Here is a 19,552-nt window from a genome sequence, read left to right on the forward strand (position 1 = left end):
TGAACAATGAAGCCATATGTGTCATAATTTTATATGTTCACAAATGATGTGAATATGAGAATTAAACACAACAAAAGACTGTTTGTAGAAATTTATTTGTGATAAAGTAGGTATAAATATAAAACATACATATATGTTCACTTCTGTACAACAGACCTACAAGTACTGCGATTGTTAGACATATTTCAACTCAAACCTATTGTGTGCAAACGGTACATTCTCTGATGAATGCTGTGGTGAAGGACAGGTCTAATTTCTCTCCCTGTTAAAAGCTTGTAGACAGGATTCCCTTCCTGCCTGTGAGATCTCTGGTTACAGTCATTCACTTCAACCTCAGCATCCATCAGTCAATCACCCCAGTACATTTAACACCTCAGGTCATAGCTCAAGTTGCCTCCACTGAAAATAATAATCATTTAGTGAAGTGAAGGGAAAATGCATAATGTTAAAACTAAATATAGCAGAAGCACTACAGTGAAATGCTGCATCCACCTGTGATATCTTTACTGTATCAAAAATTATTAAATTTTTTAAAAAGATTTAATTGCTCTTATCTGCAGGCTACGAAATAGCCATGGTAACATCTTCTAAGAGTAAAACAGTGCCACCATGTGGCCCCATTGTGTACAACACCTAGTTCATCCACTGGTGAACTTACAGTGGACCCGTCAGGATCTCGAAAGGAGAAGCAAAAATGATGTGCATCAATTTTTAGCTGCTTACATTATATAATTCTTGTTCTCCCGGATGTAATCTAGTTACGAGCGCAATTAACAAATGTATACTGACAATATCATTTTCGTTTTCTTCACACACTCAGGTGAAACTGTGGTCACCCGCAGTGCTGAATGCAAACATCCATTTCTATGGGCCTCTGCACTCTAGCAGAAAACAGTGATAGGAGTTATCATGACTAACAAACATTACAGCCTGTGAGACCACACAAGAAAGATGACAAGTGGACACACAAACACGCACAAAATCACTTCACCACTACACACTGTTGTATGACACTCATTTCGTAGTAGTTTCCAAGAGAAAGCTGGTAAAATAAGAGTAGAAGTGAGACAGAGAGGCGCTGGGTGTTGTAAGGCACAAGCGTGGTGCAAAGACTGTCCAGGGTCAGAGACACAGGCTGACGGGTCGAGGGAGGAAGGTCACTGGTGGTGGTGTGTGCGGTCATCAGGTCGTTTGATATGAATCCTACGGACTCGTTCAATTCGTTCTCGCTCCTCATCCTCATCCAGATGATTAGATCGTCCTGCAGCGCCTCCTGTGGCCTCCAGCAGGGCATTGTCTGGACCCCTCCCATCATGGGACTCATACAGGAGGATGTTGAGGGTCTCCTCATAGATGCGCGCCTCAGGGAACTCAACCTAGGAGAGAAGTAGGGTGTTGTACAAGAGATTAGAGATATTTAAACAACATATAGTATGCTTAAAAGAAAGCAACCAACTAACAAAAAAAAAAAAAGTACCTTTGTCTGCTTCTTTTCTGTGGCATAAACAATGGAGGTGCAGCACACTTCGGCAATCTTACGCCCCTGGCCATAAAATGACCAACAACAGATCTCATCCCCAATCACATCTTTGATGAAGAGGACCCGACCGTTGAATCGCAATGAAAGCTTGTCGAACAGCTCAATATTTTTTAGCATGTTGTCATCAGAATTGCTGGAAGGGGATGAGTTACAGGACAGTCATTTATTAAGATAACTTATTAAGATTTCACAACATTATATTTCCTCTTGAATTAGATATGCTGGCCCCTGATTTTAGTTGAAGAGAACTCACCTGGTATATGAATATTTGTTGTTGCTTCTGTTATACAGCAGTTTGACAGTAGGCTGTGAAGACAAAGAAAAATCTAAATGACAGAAATTAAAAATTGAAATTCAGCATGTTATGTAGAAAACATCGTAACATACCTTATTAGATGTTGCAATAAGCTTCTGCTCTTCCTTAGACGATGTCATCAGAGGCACTTTACAAAGGGGCTCATAAGTTTCTTTGTTCTGGAGGGAAAAAAAAGTTTTTCCATTAAAAAATAAGAGTTGTACATGTCAAACTGCAAAATACATATAATAAGAGGAAGGAAGCCACCAGGTGGACCAGAGTAACAAAGATGATGAAGGACATGCAACCCATAAATGATTACGGCTCATTGTTTCAGTTACCAACTGTCACCAAGAAATGATTGGTTTAAAATTAATCTTGCACAGATTTTATGTCCATCATGATGTAAAAGAACAAAAAACAGATTTACACCTGTATTTTAGCCTGTGGAAGTACATTTAGTATTAGTTCTGAGGAGTTAATTTAACAATGATGACATGGTAGTAGATGAAGAACTGATATATTTCCCCGCCTAACTGACAGCCCTCTGTATTGATGGTACCTGCAAGGCAGCTGTACATTCATCAGCTAGGCCTTGGACAAGGTAATACTTGGCCTCAGCGAGCAGTTCCTCAGTTTCCCGTCGGCTGTCTGGGAGTGGCACTGCCCCGTCTCTAAGATAGTTGAGGATTGTTCCAAAATGTTTCCCACAGCGGTCAATCAAGATCCAACCTATAAATATGAAATGGTGAGTCATTACTTAGTAATAGATTACGACCAGCGAAGAGATGACGTAAACCCCACATCTTATTGCTTATCTTATAACATTTTCACTAACAGCTCACCTTCACTGTCTGTGAGGACCTCCATCCTGCCACTGAACATGGCTTTGAGCATTGTATCCTGTTTGGTTAGAGTCTGCATTGTAGTGTAGTACAGTGCCCCACCTACATTTAACTTCACATATTTAGAGCTGGGGCTGGAGCCCTTGAAGGATGTAGTCCGGGTTGTAGCTGCCGGCACTGCCGAGCTCACCACACTCTCTCCTGACATCTCTTCCTGTGAAAGAACAAGATAAAGAATAAAATGACACCTGGATCAGGGGTAGTATCTCACTGGATTAGTTTGTTTAAGGGTTAATGAAGATATCCAAATCCCTTGACCAATCCCTCAGTATATTTGAACTTCCCTAACCAGTCTGTGGTCCTAAGTCCCAAATCCATTTGTTATTATTTAACGTCTTACTTTTTAAAATAAGGCCACAAATACAGAGTTTAATTTAAAAAAAGGCTTAAGTATATTGACTCAGCATAAGTTAGTGTGTGCATGTTCATTGTGATGAAGGAACAAAATGACATATGTAGTGACTCATGTATTTTATTAGCAAGTCTTTTTAACTCTCAGACTGTTACAATAGCGGATGCAATTGTTAATATAATAGCTTTCTTGTGGCATAAACTAACACACTTGTACAAAACAGCTATGATGAAAAGTACGGACTTTAAACTTTCATACTTTTAGTACAATTTGATGAGAAGTAGTGTTTCTGCTCAGCTTGACATGATAAAGCTATGGAAAGACTAACAGGGCAGAGACAATTCAAAAACAATGCTTCACACTTTTGTCTATAAGGTAACTTTCTTTAAAAAAAAAAACAAACAAAAAAACAGCGTTACTGCATTTGTAGAATTGTTGGCGGCTTTTTTTTCTAGATATAAAGTAAAACACTGAACCGTCTCTCTCAGCTCAGTCAGTGGTAATTTCATTGTAGACAGCACGGCTAATGAGCTAGCTAGCTAGATAGCATTAACTAAACTTACCTTTATTATTACAAATCTACCAAAAATAGACCTAATATGTCACTGACTATTAAAGCTTTTTCCGCCTAATGTTAGTAGTGTGTTTGTATCTGGCTTTTGTTAAGACATAAGTATATTTACCATAGAAGCCGCAGCAGACTTCGTAAATGTAGCTCGCTAACGTCAGTCAGCTAACACCCACTTCCTTCCGGTCAACGCTGCGCAGTTATAAAAATGACGTCAACTATCCCGTGCTGTGTTTAAAGGGACAGTTCACATAATTTTGTTAAAGGTTACAGAGAATCACGGAGTGTTCAAGACGAAGTAAATGACACATAGGAAACAATGCAGCGCCTTACTTCAGCCCACTTTCTGTCCTACTACTTTTAATTCACTTGTTGAAGAAAATTGCTTTAATTGTGTTAATCTTAGCCTGCCCATTTCCGCTGTTGAAGGAGTAACAGTGATAACAGTCCCTCTCGCCAAACACCCATATTCAAAGCTTTATCTATCACCAGAAATCCAAAGTTTTTTATAGTTACAACACGAACAAAAATAGCTTGTCATATCCCAGACCTTTTAAAGCGAAATAGTCTAATTTAACGATTTATACGTGAGGACAGACCCTACCCGGAATCATTTAATGCGACACTTTGGATTAATGGCTGCAGTCAATGTACGGATCTCCTCTCATTGTTTACATTTCGAAACGGTATGTTCTCTGTGTTTTCGAGGCTGTCATTGATACAGGATCAAACATAACATCGCAACGACTATAAATGTCACAAAATTAATGTGAAAAGATTCTCCCCGAGGCAGTATCAAGCCGACAAGCAGCGAACTAGCCCTGTATGCTAACTAACCCAGCTCCATCTTTACTGTATCGCCCCGTTTATCCAGCGATGGCAAGTTAGTCTTCATGTTTCAGTTGGCTTTCCTCCTGCTCCGATCTCAAGGACAACCAAATGACTGAGGAGGTATAGCGTTAGGTGAGCCTGAAGGCCAGACAAGATCTTCATTTGAGGAATATCGCAGGTAAGTTTACTATTTTGTTTACTCAAAACAATGTGAAGATGTGCAGTTGCTAGGATGCTGTTTTATCCCAGGCACAGTCTTCACAAAGCACAGACAATTGCTCTAAAGCCGCTGTCAAAATGTTATCAATAAAAACAAGCGGATTATCAGTTTACAGTTTTGTTGTACAGCAGCCAAATTGTTTAAAGTCTTCTCTTCTAGGGTGCACAATGTTCGGTGTGCCTCAGAGCTCCAAGTCCGAGTTCCTGGACAAAGCCCGGCAGGCCAGGGAGGAGAGGAAGGGGCAGAAGGACAAGGAGAAGGCAGCAATCAACATCCAAGCTCTGGTCAGGAGATTTCTCTGTCGCTGCAGACTCCAGAAGCAAATAAGGTAGTGTCATTATTTTTCATTTCAGATATACTAGTCACCTGTGATTTGAAGATCTTTGATTTTGATCTGTTTGTTGTGATGATCATGAGTGACTTAAGAAATATTAAGTTGTAATGGAACTATTACAGCTCAGTTTTATGTTTGCATTATCATTGGCTCTATGTTTTGTTTGTGTCTCACCAGGAAAGAGGTTGATGACTATTTTCATGCCTCTGAAACTGGGACGTCAAAAAGAAATGCACTTTCAATTTTCAGAATTGCTCGGAAATTACTGTTCATATATCGCCAAGAGGATAAGATGGTGAGTTACTAGCTATGCTGATTTGGTTAAGACATTAATAATAACAATGGTTAGCATTAGTACAAGTTAGTTCATTTTATAAAAATGTTTTTCCTCATCCTTTGTGGAGACTCTAGCTTGGGGAGACTGTTTAAACATGACGGTCATAGCTTAGATTCTGGTACTGGGCTATTTGACTTGAATGACTCTAATTCTGTACATCACAGAGGTTCGAGAAGCTTTGTCGTGCTATTCTTGCCAGCATGGAGGTTGAAAATGAGCCTAAAGTGAGTGTGCTCACATTTTACCCTCCACATTTTAATCACACTTGTATGTAATTTTTGTCTCAGTGACTGTTTTCACATTTGGCTGTCAGGTCTGGTATGTCTCATTGGCTCTCTCCAAAGACCTCACTATTCCCTGGCTCAAGCAGATAAAAGATGTACTGTGGACTTGCTGTCAGCTACTGAAAAATTTAAAGGTTAGTCTCGATGTGGAAAATGTGTTTTTGACATTCATCTCATTATATACACGGTACATAGGATCACTCTGCGTTTTGTGATTTGCAGCCTGACATACTTCAGGACAATAAATTGGTAACTCTGTACCTCACTGTGCTGGTGACCTTCACGGACACTTCAACCTGGCGGATAATCCGAGGGAAGGGTATGTCTCACGTGAAGCTGAGGTTGTTGTTATGAACATATCTTTTGTTTTTGTGGGGCATGGCAAAGAAAAACATGAAATTTTCCCCTCGTTATTTCAGGAGAAGCTCTCAGACCTGCATTGATGAGGATCTGTGAAAATATCATGGGCCATCTCAATCAAAAGGGATTCTATTCAATACTCCAGGTTCAGTATTACAGCTCATACTTTTTCAATTTTATCAAGAGAATAATTTAAGTAATGTGTTACCCATTTTCTTCCTCAGTGCCAACTGTAATTTTATTAATAATTCATGTTGTATGTCATTTTAATTTTTCTTATTTAGATCTTGCTGACCAATGGCTTGGCTCGTTCTAAACCATCTCTGTCCAAAGGCACTCTAACGGCTATTTTCACTTTGTCATTAAGGTGAGTCAGGAGCTAGTGATTTCACCAATGTAACTGCTTTTCAAAATAAAAGCAAAAAAACCCCTGTATATTCCAGTTTTAATACATGAAGTGCAGGAGACATGGTATATCCAGTGTCTTGTGTCTTCAAGGTTTTATTTGCTGGCTTTTTTAATTACATCTAATATTTTTTAGGCCTGTCATCGCTGCTCACTTCTCCGATAACCTGCTAAGATCATTCCTCATCCACATCATGTCCGTTCCAGCTGTTGTATACCACCTCAATGTGCTCACTCCAGAGGTAAAAGCCCTGTCATATGTCATATCAACGTTTATGATCATTTGAACTATTAGAGGGAGGTTTTAACATCTGCTCTGTCTCAACAGTGTATGGCGTCCATTCAGACGCATGACCTCCTGCGGAAGTTCATCTTGTTTCTCAGCCGGGAAGAACAGTGTTCGGACATCTGTGTCTGTCTCGAGGGGAGCCACACACTCTGCTTACTTGGTATATTATTTTGGATAAATATGGGCTTGCACTTTCACCGATCTGATCTAGTTGTGTACAGATGAGAGAATCATTGGGTGTCCCTTTACCCTTGTTACTGTGTCTTTCTCATGTTTGATAGGCAACCTGATTCACTTGGGTTACCTTAATGAGAAAGTCCTTGAAGAGGAGGCCAGTCATTTTGTGAAGGACCTGACTGACATGCTGTCCTACTGCCAGAGATATGTATCCCAAAAGAAGTCTAACCTTACCCACTGGCATCCTGTCCTGGGATGGTTCTCACAAACAGTGGACTACGGGTCAGTAAAAGAGATATTGTTTATTTAAATAATAAGCTGGACTCTCATTTAACTTAATATATTGGACAAATATAACACTTCAAGATGTATATTACAAAGATGGCTTAATAAACTGCATCAGGCTGCCTGATGGTTCCTGGGGAACAGCTCACTTTTCTTTTGTTAAAAGAATAATGGCAGATATACGTGACTTTGTCTCCTCTCTGCCTCTTCTGTTCTCCGTAGCCTGAATGAGTCGATGCCGCTGGTCACCAAGCAGCTTCAGTACCTGTGGGGTGTTTCTGTCATTCGAACGCTCTTCAGTGATGTCCTCTCTAAAAAGCTGGAGAGCCAGGAGCCCACTCCCCCACCTCCACAGCCTAGCACATCACAAAACAATCTACCAGTTAAAAGTGAGTTATAAACCCAAACCTACTCTAATGTTTTAAAATTAGTACAATCTTTTGGGTTTTTAAAAAAAAAAAAAAAAGGTTGAAAGTCTCTTGAAGGTCCTTTGTATCCCCTGTGTGTTGTGTCTGTGTGTTGATAGACCTCTTCAAGCGAGCATTTCAGAAGTCGGCTTCTGTGAGAAACATCCTGAAACCAGTAGGAGGGAAACGAGTCGACTCTGCTGAAGTTCAGAAGGTGTGCAGCATCTGTGTGCTCTACCAGACAGCTCTGTCTACGCTGACACAAATACGCCTCCAGATCCTCACTGGTCAGTCCCAGAATCTTACATTTGTTTTTAATGTTATACAGTATTTTGAAACACCCTCCTGGAAAGTTCATTGTCACTGTACATTGTACTGTACTCTGTTTTTTTGCAGGTCTGACACATCTTGATGATCTTTTGCCCAAACTGTGGGCCTTCATCTGTGAGCTTGGTCCTCAGGGAGGCCTTAAACTCTTCATGGAGTGTCTGAACAATGACACTGAAGAGTCCAAGCAGCTCCTGTCTATGCTTATGCTTTTCTGCGACTGCTCACGGCACCTAATCACGTAATTTCACTGATTCTTTTTTTTTTTTTTTTTTTTTTTTTTTTACTGTGTTGTGCATAAGATGCCCAATTTCAACAGCACATTTTTGTGACATACTGTAAACATGTTACAGAATTCTGGATGACATTGAAGTCTATGAGGAACAAACATCTTTCAAGATAGAGGAACTCATCACTATCTCCTCATTTCTGAACACATTTGTGTACAAGATGATATGGGATGGCATCTTAGGTGAGTGTGTGACCTCACTGAATCTCGAATGTTATGATGATTGTAGCTGTTTCTTTACTGAAAAACTGTTTTGTGTTTAATAGAAAATGCAAAGGGAGAGAAACTGGAGTTGTTCCACAGTGTTCATGGCTGGCTCATGGTGCTTTATGAGCGAGACTGCAGGCGAAGGTTCACCCCTGATGACCACTGGCTACGCAAGTAAATACAAACACTGAAACACAGAATAGCTGTTGATGTCCTACAACCCACCAGCCTTCTGTTTCAGGAAAGACTGCTCTGTGATGAAATCTTACCTTTATGTCATTGTGGTGTTGAATTCAGGGACCTGAAGCCCAGTCTGTTGTTCCAAGAGCTGGAGAAAGGAAAGAAAAGAGCCCAGCTTTTACTGCAGTACATCCCACACGTCATTCCACATAAAAACGTGAGTAAACAGGATCCTTTCATTTAAACCAGTGTCATTTTCATTTTCAGTTGTATAATTGCTTTGCCTCTTCATTTTAGAGGGTGCTGCTGTTCAGGAACATCGTTACAAAGGAAAAAGAAAGTTTAGGATTGGTAGAAACAAGCTCTGCTTCACCACATGTCACCCATATTACCATTCGTCGCTCACGGATGTTGGAGGTAACAAACAAATCAATTTTTAGAGCAGAGTTTGAATGTGTTATACTATATTGGTCATCCCAAAATAATGCTTACTTTGCTATTCTCAGGATGGATATGACCAGCTCCGTCGGCTGCCAGTGAATTCTATAAAAGGCGTAATTCGTGTGAAGTTTGTTAATGACCTGGGAGTGGACGAGGCTGGTATCGACCAGGATGGTGTCTTCAAAGAGTTCCTAGAGGAGATCATTAAGAAAGTGTTCAATCCTGCTCTCAACCTCTTCAAGGTAATTAAGGCAAATAGTGTGCTACTTCTAAACCAGCACACCTCTGCTGCTGACTTTGATTATATATGTGTTGTATGATATGATGTTTATTTTTCCATAGACTACCAGTGGAAATGAAAGGCTGTATCCTTCACCCACCTCTTACATCCATGAGAACCATTTGCAGCTGTTTGAGTTTGTGGGGAAGATGCTTGGGAAAGCTGTCTACGAGGTACATTTAATTTATGAATAAACGCCTCATTTCTTGTTCTCACTCTGAATGAAGTGTTTTAGATGATCTTCAACAATTATATCTTCATTAACTCTGTGTATTCAGGGCATCGTTGTGGACGTCCCGTTTGCCTCCTTCTTCCTCAGTCAAGTCTTGGGTCACCACCACAGCACTTTCTACAGCTCCATCGACGAGCTTCCTTCACTGGACTCTGAGTTTTACAAGAACCTCACGTCCATCAAGGTCAGAGAAACATTACACTCGGACTGTCACTTATTATTTTTACTTCAATTTGCCAAGTTTTCATCTCAAGCTCACACTGTTGTATGTGGTTTCTAATATCAAACGGACATCTTATATTTGATTTTTCAGCGCTATGATGGAGATGTAGGGGATCTAGGACTAACGTTATCCTATGATGAGGATGTCATGGGGCAGGTAAGGATGGACGTGGAAGATATGAATAAGTAGTTGAATATTTAAAATCATTAGTTTAAAGTTACTTCTTGTGTTCCCTAACAGCTTGTCTGTCATGAGCTGATACCTGGGGGGAAAACAATGCCAGTCACCAATGAAAACAAGTATGTAAATACAGATGCATGTGAAAAAATAGTAGGGTACTGAACCATCTTAAGTTTAAAATGTTGGATCTTTTGCTGATTGTTGTGTACTCAATACAAATCAGCATCTAACTTTCAGCTCTCCATCTCCTATAGGATCAGCTACATCCACCTCATGGCTCACTTCCGGATGCACACGCAGATTAAGGAGCAAACTGCAGCTTTCATTCGAGGCTTCCGCAGCATCATTAACCCAGAGTGGCTGCACATGTTTTCCACACCTGAGGTTCAGCGCCTTGTCTCAGGAGACAATGCTGAGATTGATCTAGATGACCTCAAGTACGTAACATTTCATCTTTGTCTTCGTTCAACATGTCTCTAATATGGATGGTTTAATTTGATTGGTATAGTCTCATACTGTACCCTCTCACCACAACATTTATACTGATTATTTCGTTAGTAAATGTACCTCGAGTACAGCAACATGTTTCCATTACTTCAGTTGTCTACTGAAGACAAATAGGGATGCTTTCTTCATTCATTCATCCATCTGTTTATAGAGGCAGTTTAAGATGCTCATCACTGATGTTTTCCTCCTTTTCTCAGGAAACACACAGTCTACTATGGAGGATTTCACAGCAGCCATCGTGTCATCATCTGGCTGTGGGATATCCTGTCCAGTGACTTCAATGCTGAAGAGAGGGCTATGTTCCTTAAAGTAAGCTGTCCTTTGTTTGTCACACTCAAAAGCATTTCATTTCTAACACGAGGTGCTTTAAGTGTCTCTTACACTTTTTCATGTATGTTTACAGTTTGTTACCAGCTGTTCAAGGCCACCTCTTCTAGGTTTCGCCTACCTCAAACCACCTTTCTCCATCCGTTGTGTGGAAGTTTCAGATGATCAGGTGAGGATGAAGATGGAGAAAACTAACGCTGCTTACAAGCTGTTGCGTTTGTCTTGTAGCTGGCATCGCTGTGTTACATTTTTACTAACAGAGCATTTCCTGTGCCTAGGACACCGGAGACACCCTCGGCAGTGTTCTGAGGGGCTTTTTCACCATCCGCAAGAAGGAACCCGGTGGTCGACTTCCCACTTCATCAACCTGCTTCAACCTGCTCAAGCTGCCCAACTACAGCAAGAAGAGCATCCTGCGTGACAAGCTGCGTTACGCTATCAGTATGAACACAGGCTTTGAGCTCTCCTAACTCATATGCATCAGGACAATCTGCACAGGAAGCTTGTGTTGAACAGCCTGAACCAAGCAAGAGGCTCGGCTTACCTGGACTAGAGCCTGTCACGTCAAAGGGGCATCATCTGAACAAAAGGGGAATGATGACGAACTACAAAGTCTCCTTTTGTCTCTTTAAAACTGGATGAGCTCTGCTCTACTACAGCTCACCCCCCCCACCCCCCACCCCCCACATCAAAGGGGATGCTGTTTCTGCAGCACAATCCAATTTTAAGCATCTCCCTCTGCCACTCCAAAAATTCAATATGTCGGATATACAGTGGCTAGATCAGTTTCTCAGGCTTAACAAAATCATTCTCGGACCTGACACACACCATTTTAAGCGAACTGGAAAGCAATACAGATGCAATGCAAGCCATCAGACACGTGGTTGACTCACTCGAGTGAAACCAAGCGATGCATTGTTAACATACTTATATGCTTGGACTCCATTATCCAAGCAACTTTTAGCTGATATTGGATGTTTTGTTGAACATAATGCATCTTTTATAAATGGTAGACAAATCAATGTCTTGTGTTCAGCCTCCTTGAAGGAGGAGCGGCTCATAACAGTAATCCTGTGTTGATTACATTATGTCCCATTTCTGAGAAAATCACATTGACCTCATTCCATCTCTTGCCACCAAAAGACACTGCGGTCACCTGAGAGGAATGTTTGCCCGCTGGTTCGTGTGTTCTCAGTATGTTTGAAAACCAAACATCTGCCTCAGTTGTGGTGAAGCAGCAGAGGATTTCTTGACGTGAAAAAAAAATCTGACAATGCTGTTGTTTGATTTAGGAAAAGGTGTCCTGGAACTGGAAATGTTTTGTCCCTATTTGTATCTGCCCAGTAGAGCTGACAGAGCCTGTCACACGAATTCTTGGCCTACAGTGTAAAGTCAACAATCAGTGATGTTTTTGTACTTAATGTAAAAATGAAGATTTCTCACTACACCTTTCAATAATGCTGAGTGCCTCATGTGTTACCATTCCCCCTCGCTGTCACGTCTCTGACTGTATTTCAGCTGTAACCAGTAACCACGTATATTGGAAACAAGCCATACAACGGGGGGCTTTTTACCTGGACTTGTTCTCTGCTACTACTAACAAGATGCAGAAACCCAAACACTACTAACACTACAACAACGTCAACCGAGGAGGGTTTTACTATGACGCTCTCCGATCTCTGTGGACTTCTTAAGCCATGCTGAAAAGAATTTGAGGTGTAAAAACCTCTCAACATGATGTCATGGACTGGTTCATTAACCAAATGTGACTGCTCGATCTGATGTTCCCTTTAGATGGAAATGTTGCGCACGTTTCTGCTGTTTGTGGCTTTAGGGAAAAGGGACGTGAGGGTGAATGTTACCTTAAAAGCCTAAATATCACTTTACACAGGGTTCAATTACATCATACAGTTAAGGAAGAGACTTTTTAGTCATTTACCAGAAAGATGACTGCAACTTTCAAAGAAAGGGTTAAAAGAAAATATCTTTACCAAGTTCTTTATTATGCAAAAAAATGTTTTCTGTCATGAATGAGTATGAATACTTTTGTTAATAAGTAACAAGCTATAGAACATACTGGTCATTGTTGCCATGTTTCTAAGTGATATCATGGCCACTAACCAAAAAATGATTATAATTAAAATGCAACCATTTATATATACATATATATATAAATATATATGTATATATATATATTATAACACTGGTTGTATAGAATTTACCTGCAGTCTACTAATGACATTAAGCTAAATCTGACAAATCAGTCAGGAGGATCCTGCTTCAGCTCTCCTCCGAGTAATCCAATCAAGCAAGAAATGAAACACTGCGAATGGATTTTACAAGACACACACAACACTGAGCGTGTGTTCATGTGCGAGAGAGATGAAAGATACCTCACAAGCTTGTCTGTGTTGTCTGATGAGGTCACTCATCTGTTTCAAATGATGTCAAGAGTAGGCTAGACTTTAAATGTACCAGTATGGACCGCTGATGCTGACTTTGGATATCCTCTCTTTTAGTACAAATAAAAAAAATAAAATGATCATAGAAATGCTCCCACCCTCCCTGTGAAAGTTTTCATCTCTTCTTAAAAGTGTCTTTAAAACTGGCTGCACTACAGTATGGAGTGTGTTGTTAAAAGAAAAAAAAAATAGGAGATTCCTCATGTAAGATTTGTCCATGTGTAAGATACTTTTTTCCCCCCCTGTAATGTTAAATCATGTACACCAGTATTCTATAAATCATTTTCTTTAAATTATTCACACATAATGGGTGGTTTTTTTTTCCTTTTCTCAGAACAAACTGACACTGCCTCAACTCTTAATTTGAAAAAAATAATTAGTTTATTGCAAACACCTGCTGAGTTGGGCAGGACGCTCACAACTCCACTGTGGAGCTACGCACGGGACTCAAGTATTTTATTGCTCTAGAAATTAGTTTGAAACCTTAACAAGAGGCTGTGGGATTGGGAATGTCTCGCAACACCAAAGTTTGTGGTTTTCCTGAAGAACGTGCAGGGCGGCTTATGGTGTAAATGCGCACGTCTGAGTCATTTTCTCTTTGTGCTCGGTCCCTGCACTGTGCGACTCTTCCTGCGAGGTGACCGGCCGCTGTTGTGAGGATTCCCACAACAATATTTGCAACTGTCTCAGCTGTGTCAACTTGAACCTGCAGAATATCCATGAGCAGCAGTCCGCCGAGCCCATCTCCAGCCCGATGGTTCAAAGCGCTACGCAGGTAAATGACTTGTTGAATTTAATGACATAACCAAAACTTGCAAAACAAGCAGCCAAGTAATTTTTTCAGTTGTGGTCCTCCTCTGCACGATGCACTGCAGGAGCTGGGTTAAAGATTAGACTTGTTAGTGTATGTGCATCACCTGACTGGCTGGAGTTATTGGGGTTTTCACTATCCTCCCTGCCACTGGTGCATAGGCTTAACTGCACAGTAACTCCATTCAGAGAGATCAGCACTGGAGAAATCTTGACTGGAATAAGCATGAGTGGAAAAGTTAGGGCCTGCAATGCTTGTCAGAGGAATGGCCGGTTAACATGCAGAAGGTATTGTGATAAGAAATGGACTGAGAATGTGTTGAATTGCCTTGTAGAGTAGTAAAATGAGTGATTTGGCTACTGTTCCAGGACGAGGCTGGGGGAGCCGTGTTTGAAGACGTATCCATTGGAGTGTGTGGATCTACTGAGGAGGGCCAGAGTTGCCTTTCAAGCTGGCCGCACCGTCAAGGAGAACTTCAGACTGGCTCAGCTGGAGGCTATGGTGCGGATGCTGGAGGAACACGAGTGTGACTTTGTGGATGCTCTTGGAAGGGACCTTCACAAGGTAAGGAGGAGAGGAAATGTGTATGTGCTGTGTAATAATCTCATTTTTATACCCAAGTATTGACATAATAGATCCAAACAGTAATTCCTTGGCACTTTTGTCTTTTTTTTTAATCAGCCAAGGTTTGAGACAGTTGTGTCAGAACTGATGCTTGTGAAGAATGAAGCACTTCATGCCATTAACAATCTGAAGAAGTGGATGCAGCCACAGCATGTAGAAAGAAACCTGGTGAGACTATGCACTTTGAAAAGCCCATTTTTACCAAAAACATCTTCACAATAATACTGGGATTATTCATGATTTGCACAACCTTTTTCGAGAGCACATTCCTTCTTGCTGGTACAAAGAAATGTATTGTGCTGAGCTCGCCAAAGCAGATTAAAACTTAAGTTGCCTTGCCCTTATTATATGAACAAGGTGGGCTGATGCCTTTTACTCCTCTCTGTTCGTCAACCTGTGCACTGATCAACTCTTTCAACTTGATAAATTCCTAAGTGTCATGTTTCACCTCTAACCTCATTTTGTCTGATTGGTTTAGTCCACCACGTTGGACGAGTGTCTGGTGCTCAGTGAGCCGCTGGGGGTGGTGTTTATCATGGGGACCTGGTGTAATCCTGTCCAAATGTGTCTGGTGCCGCTGGTAGGGGCCATCGCAGCAGGTGCAGCAAACGCATTCATTCAATCATTCAGTTTTTCTTTACATGAGCTTCGAAAGGATCTGACAGACGCTAATGATGTTTGGTTCATTTGTGCAGGAAACTGCGCCATCATCAGTCCGTCTGAGTGCACCGCTCACGCATCAGAGCTCCTCCATCGTCTCATTCCTTTTTACTTGGACAATGTGAGTAGTTTCAAGTGAGCAGGGAGGATGGCTTGCTCCAATGGGTGCAATTTTGCAAGTGACACTTGACCCTTGATGTATCACAAAGAGTAACATTTGTTTCTTTGATCTAATGTTGAGTCTTAAGTAGATAATCTAATGGATTAGGTGGTTCTGTATTTTGATTCCTCTCATCACAAATAATGAGGTCAGATAAATGGAGAACTGTCAGTTTTGGTGGCTGCAATCAGAGCAAAACCCTCCACTCTAATTGTAGATTCCAGCAAGGTAGCTTAATGACTCATTTACTTAAAAACTTAAAATGACGCCTTTTAGTCTGTGTGCTTTTCAAGGGGGTCATATGTTCTGACCCAAATGAGTAGATTTATGTGACATGAGATTGTATAGAGGTTGGATACTGTCAAATCTGGAAGTATGGACACCTCCACCTTTTTGTTATCCAAGACTGACTGAAGATCTGACTCTCAAACTATGATTTTGCAGATGTACTACAATACTCCAGTTAAAATGTAACGATCTGATCTAAAATTCTTATTTTCCTCAAGGAATGCTTCCATGTGATTCTTGCAGGCACAAATGACTTGCCTGAAGTTGTGGAGCTCAAATTTGATCATGTCCTCTTCACAGGTAAAGATGAAATCACACTCAAAACAAATGTAATGCACATTTATTGAATTATTCCTAATGTATAAAAGGATGGCTATCGATCCCTAGGAAACAGAGGGGAGGGAAGCAGAATTGCTCAGGCTGCAGCTCGCACTCTTACACCTGTCACCCTGATTTTGGGAGGCAAGAATCCATGTTACGTGGACAAACACTGTGACATTGCCACCACCGCACAGCGCGTTGCTTGGGCTCGTTTCCACAATGCCGGACAGAGCTTGGTGGCTCCAGATTACATCCTGTGCCACGCGGATGTCAAAGAACGGCTCGTGCAGGCCCTGAAATGCTGCCTGATGCAATTCTACGGTTCTGATCCCCGAGAATCCCGCAGCCTTGGCCGCATGGTCAATCTGGAGATCTTTAACCGCGCAAGAGACATGCTGTGGAGATCTGGCAAGGTGGCTGTGGGTGGGCAGGTGATAGAAGCAGAGAAATATATTGGTAAGAATCCTCAATGTTGGATCTGTCAAAATAAAGCCAGCAAATACATGCAAACTATCTGATCGTGTTGTAAACTCACTACTCACTTTTTTATTTTGTTCTATCTGAAGCTCCAACAATTTTGACAGAGGTGGCAGAATCAGACCCCATTATGCAACAGGACGTTTTTGGCCCAATTCTCCCGGTTCTGACTGTGAACAATGTGGATGAGGCAATAGCTTTCATTAATAAGCAAGAGAAACCCCTCTGTGTGTATGCATATTCCAGCAACAGTAAGGTACATGGCAACAATTAACATTAAAACACTCTGTATGAATTACCCCGCCTTGGGTAGCCAACAAGCATTCTGACCAGGTTTGCCTTCCTGGCGCTGCAGGTTATTTCAAGACTAATGAGTGAAACGTCTAGTGGAAGCTTTTGCTCTAATGACAGCGTCCTGCAGAGTTTGATGGTGGCTCTGCCTTTCGGTGGAGTAGGTAAGTCTGTTGTGTCACTGTATAAAATGTGTCAAACATAGTGCTGGTATGTTTCCAGCAATCTATCCACTCTCCCAACATTTTTCTTTTGACAGGTGCCAGTGGAACGGGTTCTTACCACGGCCGCTACAGCTTTGATACCTTCTCTCACAGGAAATCCTGCCTGCTAAGAGGCACACGGTTCGATTGTGTCACCTATCTGCGTTATCCGCCCTATGAGGACCGCAATCTGTCTCTAATGACATGGGCCAGTAGCCTGTCCCAGAAGAGCCAGGGCTGGTGCCAGATCCTGTGACTGTGTGGGAGGGTGGTAGCAGAGCCATGTTGGAAGACAAGCAAGTGCCCCCTAGGTTGCGAACAGTCTTTACATGCAAATGTATTACTAGTGCATTGAAAAAGAGATGAGAGCAAAATCTACGGCCATGTCTAACAGAGGATATCCATAGTAGTTTAATCTCAGTGTGGTACGACTATGTGGGACCAACAACATCGAGGGTTAATCTCAATTATTTAATGTTTGTGTACATTATCTCAACTGAATGTACATTGAAACATTATCTGTGCAAAATTAAATGACTGGATACCAGTATTTTGGATGCACATATGTACTGACTGAATGGTTAAAGATTTAGCCACTACTTTATTATGACTTACATTCTCACATTAAGCTAAGAAAAAAGTTGGATCAAAACCAGAAAACAATTTTGGACCCCATTATGATTTATTTATATATTTACAATATAACTGAAGTATCTGCATCAACCATAACAAAATCAAACTTTGTCGTAATCCTCATGTGACAAACTGGTCATTGGGGTCTTTTGTAGATTTTCTCCTCGTTGCCTTCTTTCATGGCTGCATATCTGGCCACAGTGAACAGGTAGTCGCTCAATCTGAGTGAAAATGTAGGGACATTAATGACATGTGGAGGAGGAACCATGTTCTCATACTTAATTTTAAAGCAATAGACTGACCTGTTCAGAAACTTTGCAACATCTGGATCGGCTTCCCCTGACCGCACAACTGGAGCAACACTATGACAAAAGCAAAGAGCTGTCAGAGCCAACTACACTGGCGAAGCAAGACAAATGGATACATTTAAGTCAATCAAGATAATGTTACAACCTAGGAACATGCTATAACTGACCTGCGCTCTGCTCGCCGACAGACTGTCCGAGCTAAGTGCAAAGCTGCACTGCTCTTCCCTCCAGACTATGAAACAAAGTATAAATGTTAGTGCAACAGGAAAACCTGGACACACACAAGAATTCCATATATACAGAAGCACAAATGGGCTTACAGGTAAAATGAAGTTGGTCAGTGGACTGAGTTCTTTTGTAAAGTTATCAATCCAGGTTTCCAGGTCTGTGATTGGCTGAGCAGTAAATTTGGTTTTCTCTAGCGAGAACAGAAGAGAAAAAACATGAAGCACACAAGACATAGTAAAATGACAATTTCACTACATGAGATTTGCAACATGTCCATACTTATGTGACTTTCTCTTGCAGATGATCGAGGGGTGGCGATATTGGAGCCCACATCTTGTAAAATGCACTGTATCTGCAAAAATAAAGTCAGAAATCTGATTTCTGCTGAATGTAAAACTTGCAGCACTCAAGAAGTTAATAAATGCAACATGAAAATCAAACCTTGTCCAACTGATCTGTGAACGTGTGACCTTTGTCGAGGCAAAATTCTCTGGCCAAGCTGTAATGTACAGTTCAACATGATCAACTTGGGTGAGGCAGAAGCTTTAAAATGACCTGTGACATTTGAATAGTTGAGATTTTACCCTATAGCTGATGAAAGCTCATCTGTATTTCCTAGGGCTTCAAAAATATGATCTTCCTTTGGCCTCCTTTCTCCTGTAAATGTGCTTGAGAAACCTTTAAGGGGTGCAGTAAGAATCAAGTCAACTTTTTAAAGAACTATTTACTGTAACATTGTTTTCCCAGTAAAACTCTGTAGCTACCTTTGTCTCCAGTTTTGGTGTATATTTTGGGAACCCTGTTGTCTACCTCGGTGGCATAACTGTAGGGGAAAAGGACAGCGGGTCAGTATAAAGAATAATGCCATTTGTGCTAAAATTACCTTTATTTTATCTACATGTATACATGTGTATCCCTGTGTAGCAGCTAACTAGCTATCACTCTGCTATAGTACATTGACAGTTACATGAATGACATTATCAGGGCTCAACACTTTGCACAAGTACTTTGACAAAGAGCAGGGATGCACGACTACCTTCTGTCTGAACACAACGTTTTCCTTGTCCGGTGCTCGCTTATGAGCCGGCCTGTCCTTGCAACACAGCGGAGGTGGGCAGATTTGATAATAAACGAAGCCATGTTCAAGCTAATGGCTAACAGCTAAGGCAGACGGATGATATGTAATACTTGTATGTCCCTCCGTGGTGTCCGTAGTTTATGGGCGTTTCTTTTTAATCGCACGATTGGTCAACTCACCGGGTGGTGGAAGAGCTCCGGACGCTGATTGGACAGAAGAATATATG

At 41.2% G+C, this 19,552-nt stretch overlaps 4 protein-coding genes across 4 annotated transcripts; 2 read left to right on the plus strand and 2 right to left on the minus strand.

Annotated features, from left to right (window-relative positions):
• Positions 1 to 76: 76 nt before the first annotated feature.
• Positions 77 to 3,887, minus strand: kctd10 (potassium channel tetramerization domain containing 10). The gene is made up of 7 exons (XM_056375543.1): positions 3,776 to 3,887; positions 2,681 to 2,894; positions 2,398 to 2,567; positions 1,928 to 2,014; positions 1,794 to 1,846; positions 1,478 to 1,673; positions 77 to 1,376 (listed from the first exon to the last, which is right to left on the minus strand). The coding sequence occupies exons 1-7, from the start codon at positions 3,776 to 3,778 to the stop codon at positions 1,158 to 1,160; spliced, it is 942 nt and encodes a 313-aa protein (XP_056231518.1). The 5' UTR covers positions 3,779 to 3,887; the 3' UTR covers positions 77 to 1,157.
• A 104-nt stretch (positions 3,888 to 3,991) lies between these two features.
• Positions 3,992 to 13,341, plus strand: ube3b (ubiquitin protein ligase E3B). The gene is made up of 28 exons (XM_056375537.1): positions 3,992 to 4,346; positions 4,535 to 4,669; positions 4,871 to 5,039; positions 5,223 to 5,340; positions 5,547 to 5,606; positions 5,696 to 5,800; positions 5,889 to 5,985; positions 6,086 to 6,171; positions 6,311 to 6,393; positions 6,568 to 6,673; positions 6,760 to 6,880; positions 7,002 to 7,179; positions 7,405 to 7,571; positions 7,709 to 7,876; positions 7,986 to 8,157; positions 8,270 to 8,388; positions 8,472 to 8,586; positions 8,710 to 8,809; positions 8,890 to 9,009; positions 9,099 to 9,275; positions 9,376 to 9,486; positions 9,592 to 9,729; positions 9,859 to 9,924; positions 10,009 to 10,067; positions 10,203 to 10,385; positions 10,653 to 10,764; positions 10,859 to 10,951; positions 11,061 to 13,341. The coding sequence occupies exons 3-28, from the start codon at positions 4,879 to 4,881 to the stop codon at positions 11,250 to 11,252; spliced, it is 3,207 nt and encodes a 1,068-aa protein (XP_056231512.1). The 5' UTR covers positions 3,992 to 4,346; positions 4,535 to 4,669; positions 4,871 to 4,878; the 3' UTR covers positions 11,253 to 13,341.
• A 286-nt stretch (positions 13,342 to 13,627) lies between these two features.
• aldh3b2 (aldehyde dehydrogenase 3 family, member B2) lies at positions 13,628 to 17,607 on the plus strand. The gene is made up of 10 exons (XM_056375539.1): positions 13,628 to 14,019; positions 14,424 to 14,619; positions 14,737 to 14,847; positions 15,158 to 15,278; positions 15,375 to 15,460; positions 16,006 to 16,087; positions 16,175 to 16,564; positions 16,675 to 16,841; positions 16,941 to 17,040; positions 17,136 to 17,607. Exons 1-10 carry the CDS (start codon positions 13,964 to 13,966, stop codon positions 17,333 to 17,335), a joined length of 1,509 nt encoding a protein of 502 aa, XP_056231514.1. The 5' UTR covers positions 13,628 to 13,963; the 3' UTR covers positions 17,336 to 17,607.
• Positions 17,608 to 17,739: 132 nt separating this feature from the next.
• On the minus strand, positions 17,740 to 19,444 carry mmab (metabolism of cobalamin associated B). Its single transcript, XM_056375544.1, has 9 exons — positions 19,285 to 19,444; positions 19,013 to 19,071; positions 18,833 to 18,926; positions 18,690 to 18,747; positions 18,528 to 18,600; positions 18,341 to 18,438; positions 18,188 to 18,252; positions 18,015 to 18,074; positions 17,740 to 17,933 (listed from the first exon to the last, which is right to left on the minus strand). Exons 1-9 carry the CDS (start codon positions 19,386 to 19,388, stop codon positions 17,849 to 17,851), a joined length of 696 nt encoding a protein of 231 aa, XP_056231519.1. The 5' UTR covers positions 19,389 to 19,444; the 3' UTR covers positions 17,740 to 17,848.
• Between the last annotated feature and the right edge of the window lie 108 nt (positions 19,445 to 19,552).

This window comes from Seriola aureovittata, chromosome 5, assembly GCF_021018895.1.
Source record: "Seriola aureovittata isolate HTS-2021-v1 ecotype China chromosome 5, ASM2101889v1, whole genome shotgun sequence".
Taxonomy (NCBI): domain Eukaryota; kingdom Metazoa; phylum Chordata; class Actinopteri; order Carangiformes; family Carangidae; genus Seriola; species Seriola aureovittata.